This window comes from Paroedura picta, chromosome 4 (genome assembly GCF_049243985.1).
Source record: "Paroedura picta isolate Pp20150507F chromosome 4, Ppicta_v3.0, whole genome shotgun sequence".
In the NCBI taxonomy this organism is placed as follows: domain Eukaryota; kingdom Metazoa; phylum Chordata; class Lepidosauria; order Squamata; family Gekkonidae; genus Paroedura; species Paroedura picta.
In genome coordinates, this window is record NC_135372.1 from 63,472,531 (window position 1) to 63,485,817 (window position 13,287).

The following is a 13,287-nucleotide window of genomic DNA, read 5'->3' on the forward strand; positions in this document are numbered from 1 at the left end:
AGGAACAAGGGCATCATAATCCTCCGTTCCAGGACATGGTTTCATGGAACTAGTCACTATCCAGCTATTATTTTCATTGATTTACAATTGCGGTAGATGAAGCAACTATTGTTGCTTGTTCAAGTCAACCTGGAAAGGAGGGGGGAAGGGGACAATTATACTGGAATTGCATTGTAACGCAATTCCAGCCTGGCTATGGGAGGCTGTGGGTGGGTGTGAGGATGGAAGTGATGCTTGGGAGGGGAGGAGTCAATGCCCCTACTGGGGATGGCCTGGATTTTCTGCCTCCAGATGTCCCATACCCAACATATGCCCCAATCAGTCCCATGTTGAAAAAGGGAATGCTGATTTTTCTCGTATTCCCTTGCTGCAGGGCAAATGAAGGCCTGAGTCAGGCCTGATGGAATCAGGAATTGAGCCCTATCCAAAACGAGCATTGTTCCCAGCCAAATACCTAATATGGAAGCAGTAGTGGTAGTGGCCACTATGCAACCAAGGCCAGATTTTTCTTTCAGGTAGGCAGCCTGGGGGACAGAAGGAGGGGACCAGATAAAGGTACCAGCAATGGCTACCAGACAATTCAGCCAGACATTCCCTACATAAACAAACATGAGAGCTCCCAGCCCAAAAGCATTTACAGGGGGACTGGGAAAGGGGACAAATGTGATTGGTACCATTTTAGTATCTGGAAGAGGCTCGCCATTTGTGGATACATGTCTCATGATTCTACTTACTCATGATTCTACTTAGGGTTTGCATCCCAGCCACGTGATGCTGTTAGTCTTGAGTATATGATCACTCAGCATGTAGGCATAGGGAAAGCAGGAATGATTGTCCTGGCCCTCCAGCCTGCCTTGGCACGGATTCTGGCTTCTCAGAACCATATCTACACGGGGAGGAAGTGTGCACGCTGTGTAAGTTCTGTGGCACCTACCTTATGACTCAGGACACTTGAGTGGTGGTGCTTGCATCACCTACCCAGCCAGGTAACTTGCACCTCACCCATCCAGCCAGGCCAAGCAGGCAAGGTGGCCACTGCCATGGAATTCACTTGGCAATGCTGCAGTCACATGGAGCACTGCATGCAACTCGTTCTGGCCAGATCGCCACGGGGAGTGGATTCCTTTCCAGGGCTGTTTTGGCCTCCCAGTTTGTCCTTAGAAGCAGCTGATCCCAGGCCTCAAATATTTCCAGGGCTAAAGCGCTAGTTGGTGAATCCCCAAAAGTGGATTCACCAACCAATGTCATGCTATCTAATGGAGAGCAACCAGCAGGCCACCAGCCAAAGAAATGTATGAAGTCAAAGAAGTGCTATCTCCACCTCCAATGCCGCGCCCTCACACCCGCCTCCCTCTTGCGTGTAAAATGCGTTGCTCTCTTCTACCATTTCAAGCAGTGCGTGTGGGGGGTGAGAAGCGTGAAAAGGTGGCAGAGAAGAGCGAGACAGGGAAAAGGTGAGGAGGGGCCAGGGGGCACCATTATATTTAGCATTAGGCCATTCGGCTGGCGTAACACTGTTTTTACAGATGTGTAGAAATGACCCCAGATTTCACACTTCCAGGTGATCCCAAGAACAGAGCTCCAGAAAATGGAGAGGGTCTTCAGTGTAGGGAAGAGAAAACTAATTAATTGTGCTGCTTTCAATGCCTAATATGTAATCTTCTATATTCATGGATCTTGTATTAATGATACTACCTAATTACCTCTAGGTGAAAAGTCAGTGTTTACATCCTGCATATAAAATCACACCTACTCTTTGAGGAACCCTGAAAACTCCCTTAGGGATTGCTCTGTTAGCTCTTTGCCTAGATTTGTTTGTGTTTTGCAGCAGAAGATTCCATTTGGTACAGTATAATTCTCCTCCACCAAAGATTTTAGACCTGATTCATTTGAACCTGGACTAAGTGTCTGAATGTACTTGTTGAACTCTGGGCTCTATGCAGAAAATTCAATTCATTCATATTTGGACTTATAGGCCACCCTTCTTCAGATGATTTTGGGTCGGCTCACAACAACTTGGTTAAAAACCTGTACAATTTAATAGGTTTTAAATTACATTGTCTAAAAATCCTTATCGTAACCCTTCATGTTAATGAAGTCTACATTTTGGGTATCAAATTCAAGATCAGTTTTATTCTTATGATCTAAATTATTTTCCAGTCAAAATTATCCTTGTCTGCTTTTCTCCCCACAACACATACTTTTTCCTCACGCACAAAGGCTGGAATGATAGCCCATGGGAACAGAATTAAACTCCTCTTCTCCCACACTGACGGGATTTGTACTCTTCATTACAGTTTTTAGAACCTTGGGAGACTGCTTGTGCATTTTAAAGGCCTTCTATAATTTAATAGGCCTAGATTTTATGATGAGATGTCTTAAAACAGTAATGGGGGAAAAGACATTTTTTTAAAACACAAGATCAGATTGAATTTCAGTGCCAGAAATCCACTGAAGAACAAACCTCTTCCCCTGATGGAAAAGACTTCTGAAGCACAATTAAATTCTGGTATTAAAAAACCCACCTACACTTACAGCTTAAAACAACAGTTTTCATTCTAAAATAGTATTTTTTTAAAATCAACTCTTGATTAAAAGCCTAAGTAAATGGAAACTTTTTGCCCTAAAAGAAAAAAACATAGTCACAAGTCAAGTCCCAAGGGGAACGGTATTCCATATGTGAGATGTTGCTAGTAAAAAAGCCCAATCTCTGGTGCCACCCACTTTAGCCGATTCAGAAGGTTACAGAGAGTGGGGCTTATGAGGCAGATCTTAACTGGTTGGCTGTATGATATTGGCGGAGGCAGTCTTTCCCTTAGCCCCAAGCCATTTGGGACTTTAAGGGCGAGAAGAACTCACATAGACAGCCATTTCAGTACTGTGGTGCTACAGTCCCTTTAGCTTGCTTTTAAAAATAGCCTGGCTGCTGTATGTTGGATGAGCTGACATTTCTGGATTGGTTTCAAAGGCAGATTTTCATGAAGCATAGTACAGTAATCTAACCTGGATATAATCAGAACATGGATCACTATGGCCAAATGGTGTCATTCATGGGGACCTGTTGACCCAATTTGTTAGGATATCTTAGGCCCCTTAAAGCAAAAAAGCTTAGGTCTATAATTTATAACTAGTTTTGCTGCCTTACAAGGAATAGTTGGCATACTAGCCTCCACCTCAGGTAGTGCTGCAGGAGCATTTGCAAGTAAATCTAGTGTGTTCATTATATTGGAACTGACTTCCTTTGTTTCCCTAATATTTGAATACGTGCCTTCATGGAAAAGATCCAAAAAAAGGAAGGTGAACAGAAGGATTTCATAATCTTTCATTAATTATAGCCTGTTTTTAGTCTGAACACTGTTTCGTTGGAACAATTTTAAGCTGCAGAATACTGTTTTTATGCTGATTTATAATGCAATAGGCTCCTAGCTTGTTATCTGGATGGTTTTAATGTTAGAAATTTTTGTGCTTGTTATTTTTATGAAGAAACTATTACAAAACAAAAGTTTGACACATTTTGTAAATATCATAGTCCTTTAAAAAAACAAACAAGCGATTTCCCAGCAAAAAGACTACCATAGCACCTCATTAAGCATGTCATACCAATTTGAATCCATTTATTTATTTAATTCATTATTTCTAGGCCACCCTTTCCCAGGGTCTCTGGGTGGCTTACAACATTAATAGATAAACAATTAAAATATTAAAACATTTAATTAATATTAAAACAGTCTATAATAGAAATCCCAAAGACTCACCATTCTCCCTCTGGCAGGAGGGAGGTGGAATAAAGTGCTGAGATGGAATTTACTGTATAGCATCCTGATATTATTGCCTATGTAGGGAGGCCAGTTCTTGCTGATGTATTTGTAGTGCTCAGCCATAGGCTGGTGGAACAGCTCTGTTTTGTAGGCCCTGCAGAAGTGCTTCAGGTCCCGCAGGGCCCTGGTCTCACTCAGGAGAGTGTTCCTCCAGGCAGAGGTTGAGTTCAGTTTCACTTCTCTCAGGCTGGGGATCTTGAGCAGATTTTGCATGCTTCAGCATAAGCTCTTCTGAGGGGCATAGAGGAGGAGGAGGAGGAGGTCCCGGATGCATGGACAGAATGCAGAAACTGTGGGAGGATGTTTTTGGTCACTATTTAAACCTCCAGATTGTCTATCAAAACTGAATTTGAAAGGGACAATAATAGCAACAGGGATACACTTAGTTTAGTGGCCTTGGAATTTGGAACAAACCTGTAATGTTGTTTGCTGATGTCATTTGCAAATGTTATCCATGCTTCTCTATTTAATCAAGCAATGTTTTCTATATAAGACTACAAATGGCCATGCATGCCATCTCAGCCTACAAAAATGCAATTCTCAAGTAAACTTTTATGTTGTAAATTGAACAGTTTTTAAAATTTACTCACTATTTCTGAACTTGCAATGAACATTTCCTGTAATATATATATTTCAACTCTGCATACCATAACTTGATGCAAACAATGCTTCCATGATTTGGGGTGTTTTCCCTCCTAGTCTCCATTTAATCATCATTTCCCCTGCATTGTATGTTTTTCTGCAAACCTGGGACTTCCCCCAGGATTGTAGAGAAATCCCTTCCTTATCTTTCCCTGGCCCCATTATGAGAATGTTTTTGATCTACATTCTCTGGTTCAGTTCAGAATTAGATATAAACATATAAAATAAGAACTTTTGCAATTTTCTTGTTTGCTCAAAGTCATTCCCTGCACGAATGGTCAAATGCTGATGTTTTTCCTGGCCTACTCACTGAACGACATTATTAAGATTATAATTATATCATTCAGAGTATCAGTCCATTGTAGAGATGACAGTTGTCACGTCCTTCATTCTTTGTGGCATTCCCTATGGCAGAGGCAGGTGTGCTTTCAGTTAGTGTCTTAGAGCAATAAAGTATGAGCTGATGCTCAGAAAAACATAGATGAGAAAAATGTCCTGAAATCATCTTTAGTTGGCCCCACCAACATTACTTACAAATTAAATGCATTTAATTTCCCCTAGTGAGTTATGAGAAATCTGATGTTTGCTGGGATAGCATGTGTCTTCACAAGTAACGCTCTAATTTTGTACAGATTTCTGTAGTGAGTGGTTAAGAGCAGCAGCCTCTAATCTGGAGAACCAGGTTTGATTCCCCACTCCTTCACATTAAGTCAGCTGGGTGACCTTGGGCTAGTCACAGTTCTGTTAAAGCTGTTTTTGCAGAGCAGTTCTGTCAGAGCTCTCTCAGCCTTGCCTACTCACAGGGTATCTGTTGTAGGGAGAAGAAAGGAAGGCAATTATAAGTAGCTTTGAGTCTCCTTTTTGCCAGCGATAAGGGGGTACACAAATTCTGCTGCTGCTTTTATACAATACATTGATTTGGTCATTCATCTGATTTTAAAATCTATGCTTAACTTGGAATGATACAGTGAAACTAAAGATGTTCTTCGCACAGTTGCTCACAGCCTCCAATCAAGAGTCACCAAGAATCATCCCTTCTCCAAAGGCTAGACCAGCTTTCCAGAGAAAGGTCTAACCAGTTATACAAGTAGGTATGCACCGGCAATGAAGACTCCTCTGTACATGCAACTGGAGAGTTGGTTTGGAACGCCATCCCCAAATTAGTGGGGGTGTTTATAAGTGGTGTGGTTGGGCAGGACTGCAGGCGGCAGCCTCTGAGAGATCAGCTCCCCTCCCCACACACCTCTATACACATGGGCTGGCTCCTGCAGCCCCACCTTGTAGATCAGTGCAGTCAGTTGTAGTAGCAGCAGTGGGGGAGTCATGCATTCCTTGTGCTGACACCACAATGCATAACTCAAAGGAGATGCCTGCAGCCAGGAACTTCATACCACAGTACATCGCATCCAATGGCACCTGCAATCAGAGATTGTCATGGGTCAGGGCAGAGTAGGATGGAGAGGGGGTGTAAAAAGTCCCCAAGGGGAGATGAGCTGGGCCCCTTCCACTCACCAAAAAGGTGTCAGTATTCCCTGTCAACAGATTTTTGACTAGTGCTCAACGTTTAGCAGTCAACTCATGTTCTAGACCAGTGGTCCCCAACCTGCGGGCCACGGCCCGCTGCCGGGCCGCAAAGGCCATGGCGCCGGGCCGCAGCTCCCTCTCCCCGCCCCCCCCTCCGCAGTAAAAAACTTCCCAGGCCGCAATCTTGCGGCCCGGGAAGCTTCTTACTGCGGGAGGGTGGGGAGAGGGAATCAGGGCCGGGCTGCGCCTGTGCAGGCCGCGCCCGCGCGGCCCGATCCGCAGGCACGGCCCGCGGGTGCGGCCCGATCTGCGGGCGCGGCTCGCGGGCGCTGCCCGATCCGCGGGCGCGGCTCGCTGGCGCGGCCGGCCGCAGCTCGATGCGTGGGCGCGGCCCGCGCGGGCACGGTCCCCGCGGGCGCAGCCCGATGCCCTGCCGGTCCCCAGCCTAATAAAGGTTGGGGACCACTGTTCTAGACTAATCACGATTATTTTACATGGGAAAAGTAAATACAGATGAAGGGGGGAGGATGGCAGGAGGTACAGGTTGGGAGGAATTACCTCAATTTGGGTTGTGGAGGAGTGGCCTCTGAGGGGCAAAAAAGGAAAAGGGGAGAAATTCAAGTAGATATTTATGCCTCTCAATTACTTTCAGCTTGGGAGCAAAGCATCATGAAAAAAACACCACAAAGCCAATCTCAGAAAACCCGAGGAAAGTGTGACTGGAAAGCAAATTGAGTGCTGAAGGGAGGAAAATTAACACAAAATTAAAAAGAAAACCTGGATGTGTGCAATGAAACCAAGGAGAAATGCAAAATGCTGAAGAAAACCCAGTGGACATGCATGGCAAAATTGTGGGAAAACACCAGTGCATAAAAGGCCCAAAATTGGTATCTCGGTTAGTCTGTCTGTAGCAATAACAATAATAATCAAGAGCCTAGTAGCACCTTAAAGGCTAACAAAATTTATACCAGTTTTTGTGAATCAGTACTCAGTGAAGTGAACCGTTAGGAGAACTCCATTACTATTTCCACGCAGATATTTTTCACGTCACAGCCTCCTAATGTTGTCAGCTTATTGAGCCCCCTCCATATGATGTTGACAATATTCAGAGGCTGTTTCATAATGGGGCCATTTTTAAAGCACGATGTGGTAAATCCAAGAAAGTGGATTTACCACCCTCTATCGCGTGTCCCAGAGGTGAGCAAGCAGCCAGCAGCCAGAGATAGGAAGATATGGAGGGGGAAACGCTTATAAACCCACAGGAAAATGATGTCTTCTAACCTGTGCAGTCTGTTGAATGCTGTCGTGCCCTCTCTGCTTGCTCACCATTTCCTGTTCAGCTGCCATCTTTATATAAGTAATTGCTGCCGCCATGTCCATCTCGCTGCCCAAGCTGTCAACCCCCCTACATCCCTTCTGCTCCTTTTCTCATCCCCAGCCCACCACACCCCACTGGTCTGTTTACCTGCCACTCAGCCTTCCCCACTTGCCTTGGCCTCTTCCTCCACAAACACTTCTGAAGCATGGGTTCTGCTGCCGCCGCCCCCTCCCCCCTCCCACATGCTTCCCCGTGAGGTCTCGTTGTTGCTGCCATTGCTGCCACTGCCGCCCTTCCCCTGTGCACATGCACACATGCTTCCCTGTGAGGCCTTGCCCCTGCTGCCACAGCTGCTGCCACTCCCTGCCCCACATGCACACATGCTACCTTGAGAGGTGTGTGTATGCATGCAGTGGTGGTGGTGGTGAGGCCTCGTGGCGAAATGTGTGTGTGGGGGGGGGAGGCAGTGGTGGCAGTGGTGCCCTTTCATCAGTAGTGTTCATGGAGGAAGAGGACCAAAGCAAGTTGAGAAGGCTGAGGAGCAGTGACAAGAAGAAGAAGAAGAAGAAGAGTTGATTCTTATATGCCACTTTTCTACCCAAAGGAGTCTCAAAGCAGCTTACAGTCACCTTTCCTTTCCTCTTCCCACAACAGACACCCTGTGAGGTGGGTGAGGCTGAGAGAGCCCTGATATCACTGTTCAGTCAAAACAGCTTTCTCAGTGCTATGGCGAGCCCAAGGTCACCCAGCTGGCTGCATGTGGAGGAGTGCAGAATCAAATCCAGCTCTCCAGATTAGAAGTCCACACTCCTAACTACTACACCAAACTGGCTAAGAGCCCGTTGCTCTCACCAGGGCCATTTTCACAGCCAGTGAGAAGAGGAAAACACAAGACACTGCAGCAGAGTGTGGAGGAAAGAAATGGCTGAATTTATCATCACATATTTGCAGGTAGGAGACATCACGCGATTTTGCAGCACGTGCGGAAGTGGTTAACATGTTCCTAGGGGATACATCCCAGCTCTCCCTCCCTCCCTTCCATAAAGTAGGCAGGTCAGACAAAGATGACTTGTTTTCCCAAATAAAACTAAAAGCCAAGTGGTGTATGTGTCGTATTATTTCTGTGCTGCGGCTAGCTGTCAGTGGTCACTGTTAAAACAATAAGCATAGGCAAGGGCACCCAAGGAATTGTATGTCTATGGACAGGAGTGTTTGTTTTTTGAGATACAATGCAGCAGGAAAATTTCTGATATACCACCAGCTAAAAAAAATTTCCTTGCACCTATGAACCCATCAGACTCTGATGGATTATTAGTGCCTAAAGCACAGTAATCCTTTATGCAGTTTTCATTTAATTTCTGCTAAATAGGTTACATAATTGGAATTATCTTACATTACCTAGTCTGAGTTTATTTCTTTGTTCACCTGTTATATAGCATCAGATTATATTCAACAGATTGCATGAACATGAAAGAACATTTACAATTACCCTATTTTCAGAGTGGCGTCATTTTTTTCTTGAACAAAGAGTTAGGGGATGAATAGCAAATCCTTATAGATTCTTCAGATGTTTACATCCAAGCCCTCAAAGTACACCTCAAAGAAGGCTAACAAGTGGGATCTCTGCAAATCTTTCTCTACCCAAGAAATATAAAACATTTAATTTTTTTTAAATATAAAATATATATAGAAGGCATTATAAGTCCATTTTTCCTAATGATTCCCTCCCTGCTGGACTCACGCGCCTTCTCCCCTTTCAAAACCCCTTTTTATAAAGGGGCTTTGAAACTAGTCTATGATAAAGCACCAGATTTAAGTGCAGTAGAATTTTAACCCCTAATGAGCTATAGCCTGCTACAGTTTTCACCATCTTCTTAAAAATAAAAACAGAGCTGACTTGAGGGTACCAGCACTGAAAAGGCCTTGCTTCTTTTTCCTATCAACCTGACCATATAAAAGCCCCAATGATCAGTGCCTTGGGTCAGGACACATAAAATGGTCCCTTGTAATGCACATATTTCCTTTTTATGAAAAGGTACACATCTTTGAATGATAGAAAGAAGAAGAGAGCTGGGTTTACACACATCTTTCCTGTCCCCACAACAGATCTTCTATAAGGTAGGTAGGGCTGAGAGAACCGTAAGGGAACTGCTCTGTGAGATCAGCACTGTGACTAGCCCAAGAGTACCCAGCTGGCTGCATGTGGGGAATCTAGCCCAATTCTCCAGATTAGAGTCTACCACTCTAACCACCACGCCATATTTAAAGGAGAAATATGTACATTTTGTAATATTTACCCTGGCTAGGGGAAGTTAGTGTAGTGTGCAGTAGGGTTGCCAATGTGGAGCTAGGAAATTCCTGGATATTTGGAGATAGAGCTGGGAAGCTCAAGTTTTGGGGAGAGACCTTAGTGGGCTATAATGCTCTAGACTAGAGTCCACCCTCCAGAGAAGCCATTTTCTCCAAGCGAACAGATCTCTGTTGTCTAGATTCTGGAGAACAGTTGTAATTCTATCTCCAGTCCCTATCTGGAGGTTGGCAGCACTAGTTTGCAGTAACTTCCACAAGGGTTTTTAAAACTTATTTTAAATTAATGTGTTTGTTAATTATAGCTTATTGTGTTTCAGTACAATCACAAATCCCTGGCCTGGCTCACTTGGGCATTTCCCCAGGAAGCAGAGAATCTTATCATAAAAGATTAAGAGGAAATAATCAAAAGACCTGGAGAAACCGGAAAGTATTTTGCTTTGACTGCAAAAGGCTTGGATCTCAGAACTTGCTAGGATTGCCAACAGTAAAATTAGTCATTAGATGTTGGCATACCTGCCTTTTCTCTCCATGTGGTTTCTGGTCCCTGTAATGATTTACTCCTTCAGTCACTGCCTGCTTTACCTCTCAACCTTGCTAACTTATTACATAGATCATTGCTTTTAAAAATATATAGGGCCATTCCGCACATCCATGTAGCAAATTGTTTGCTGAACGAAAAATCACCATTTTAAATAGTGGAATTCGTCGTTATGCATACCTGCCTTTGTAGTGGAATCCAGTTGCGTTTCTATCGTTTCCCACAGGGTTCCGGTCTTGGCAAAAATCGCTAGAAAGGAAGCGCTATTGCTGAGCTGTGTCCCGCCCCTGGCCGTCAAGCAGCCAATGGGCGGCCGTTATCATGCTCCCAAACAGCCCCTTTCCCTTTAAGGAAGGTTTAAAAAACAACAACACACACCCGTTGCAACGAATATGCGTTGATTCGTTGCAACGGAGACACCCATCCAGCTAGCAGGTGATGTTTGAGCTGCCGTTTCATCGTTGCCACGCTCCCCCCCGAGTGAACCCCCCCCCTCACGGGCATGATTTTCGGCCGAAAACAGTGTGAAAAATAAAGGGAAAATAAACCAGCAAACGGGCCTCTGCGATGCTTGTGCTTGGTGACTTTAAACAGAGGGACTGCAGCCGGGGAAGCCTCGCTGGGTAAACAAAGGCTTGCCAGTGCGTTGATCTCTGCTTGCTCGGAGAAAAAAAAATGGCGATCGCTTCGCCAGAAGATCAGAGGAGAGAGCCAGGGGGAGGGACTTTGCAGAAACCGCAACACTGGTAATGCACAGAACTTTCGTGCTAGTGTTGCAGATTGGTTGCAGGAGTGTAGCGCTTTCCGGAGGGGGAATCCACTTTTTGGGATTTCCCTGAAAGCGCTACAACGAAGCGTTTTTTGTGGATCGGTTTCAGGAGTGTTGCAGATTGTCAACGACGTTGTGCATAACGGCAAAACTGTAGCAATTTCAATTAGTAACCATTGTGCTATTTTGGACGAATGCGGAACAGCCCATAGTTTTGAATACAAAACTTTGTGTGATAATTTCTTATGTGAAATAAACAAAACACATGCAAATTTGCAAATGTATTTATTTACAAAATTCATACCCCATTTTTCTGCCCTTATCAGGCCACTAAAGTGCCAACAGATTAAGAACCTACATAATAAAACCATCTTAAAAACCATGAAAACCAAACACAGTTGTTCAAGCAATGAAAACCAAGTTAAATTAACATCAAATACATAATTTTTAGTATTTGGATAATGGATTATAGTTAGATATGGATATAGGTGTATAACGTTTGATTGTGTGTGATTAGAATACAGGTGTGTTAAATTTAGTTGTGGCCTCCTGTAGACCAGTGGTCCCCAACCTTTATTAGGCTGGGGACCGGCAGGGCATCGGGCCGCGCCCGCGGGGACCGCGCCCGCGCAGGCCACGCCCGCGCTTCGGCCCGCGCGGGCGCGGCCCGGCCCTGATTCCCTCTCCCCGCCCTCCCGCAGTAAGAAGCTTCCCGGGCCGCAAGATTGCGGCCTGGGAAGTTTTTTACTGCGGGGGGGGCGGGGAGAGGGAGCCGCGGCCCGGCGCCATGGCCTTTGCGGCCCGGCGCCGGGCCGCAGCCCGCAGGTTGGGGACCACTGCTGTAGACCACTGACCTAACCTACAGAACTGAGTGGAGACCTTCTGAGTACAGATACATCAGAGTGGCAGTGGGGTTTCAAGCTTAAATGCACTTAACTGGGGACTCTTAACTGGGGACTCTGACTGGATTTTAAGTAAAGGCATTTATTTATTTTATTTTATTGTGTTAAAAAGGCAAACCACCTCTGCTCAATCAGTTGTCTGGAACTCCCCTGCTGGGACTGTTGTAAGTTGGCTGTGACCAACTTACTTATTTGTACCTCAGCTTTCCACTGAAAAGGGAGCCAAGGGTCAGCTCAGATACTAATAGAACAACATCCCCATCCCAAAGAAATGTACATTAAAAATAAACACCACAAAAGCAGCCATTATTATAGAAAGAAAAAACAATAGTCAGCAACATATTGCCAGCACTTTGCCCAAAACTGTCTTGGACACTTTCCACAAAGCTGACAAGATGGATATCCGTCTGATATGGTCTTACCCTTCCCTTTCTTCAAGTTCAGTCTGGTATGCTTGGTCCTCCTTTTCCCCCTTAATCTTTATACCAATGTTATGAACCCTAAAGCCAAGATTGTTTCAGTGGTTGGGTCCATTGTTAAAAATCCACAAACAGGCTAACCATGTTTTGTGAGCGGGACAGTGTAAAGACTGCATGTGGTGCATGGATTCAGACAGGGAAACCTGGGCATTAATATGAAAAGCAACTTTTGCAGGCTGTTGCATTAATTTGTAAAGCTTATTCTGGGAATGTGCCAGGAAACAGTGTGCCATGCTCTCAGGGGTCTTGATGAGCCGCAAACAGTTTTGGCGATGTAATGTCTGTAGTATATTAACCTCAGTAGAGAGTTTTTGGGCAAACTGGTCTCACAAGCTGTTTTAAGAAAGCAATGGTTATCATACAGAATTGACACCAGACTCCTAATTATTTCTTTAAACACAACCTGAGAACAGCATCTGTAGAGGTGTTTTTTTTTTAAAAAATCTATCTAGTAGGCTACAGCTAGCTATACCTACCACGTAGACGAAACAATGTTCTTCTCATGACAGGATAACATAAATTTGCATTCACTTACAGAGCATATTTTAATGTGCTATTTGAGGCTTTGTTTTTTCCATCCTCATTTGCCTTACTAATAATCTAGTGAAAAGTCAAAAGGCCTATCTCGTTTGTCTCCTTTTCATGGCAGATGGTTGAATAGAATTTAATTGAGCTATTAGTTATGATGAAATGCTCAAATGCTAAAGCACAGACCCTCTCAGATATGTTCTCTGTCTTACAATGCAATCCTAAACAGTACAACCTCCCCCCCCCCACATTGCCTTCAATGGGTGTAACTCTGTTTGTGATCACATATTACATGCTGTGATGTCACAACTGGTGTGAACCCAGAAGGAATGTCATTGCATCCAGGTGATACTTTAGGATTCACCCAAGGGTTGCCCTGATGCAGTCATGTCAATTCTGACTTTGTGCTGGAAGTGATGTTGTGGTGTGGGCACAATCCCAATCATGTTCTTCCCATTT

General features: G+C 44.5%; 2 protein-coding genes across 5 annotated transcripts in view; one reads left to right on the plus strand and one right to left on the minus strand.

The window, feature by feature from the left end:
- The window catches only part of LOC143835494 (uricase-like), a 118,673-nt gene that overhangs the window by 40,302 nt on the left and 65,084 nt on the right, over window positions 1–13,287 (plus strand). The window lies entirely within an intron of this gene.
- SAMD13 (sterile alpha motif domain containing 13) overlaps window positions 3,859–13,287 on the minus strand; it is a 126,780-nt gene continuing 117,351 nt past the window's right edge. Inside the window, exon 4 of the mRNA XM_077333190.1 lies at window positions 3,859–5,876. Coding sequence (XP_077189305.1) covers window positions 5,706–5,876 — 171 coding nt within the window. The 3' untranslated portion in view covers window positions 3,859–5,705. The remainder of the gene's footprint in view (window positions 5,877–13,287) is intronic.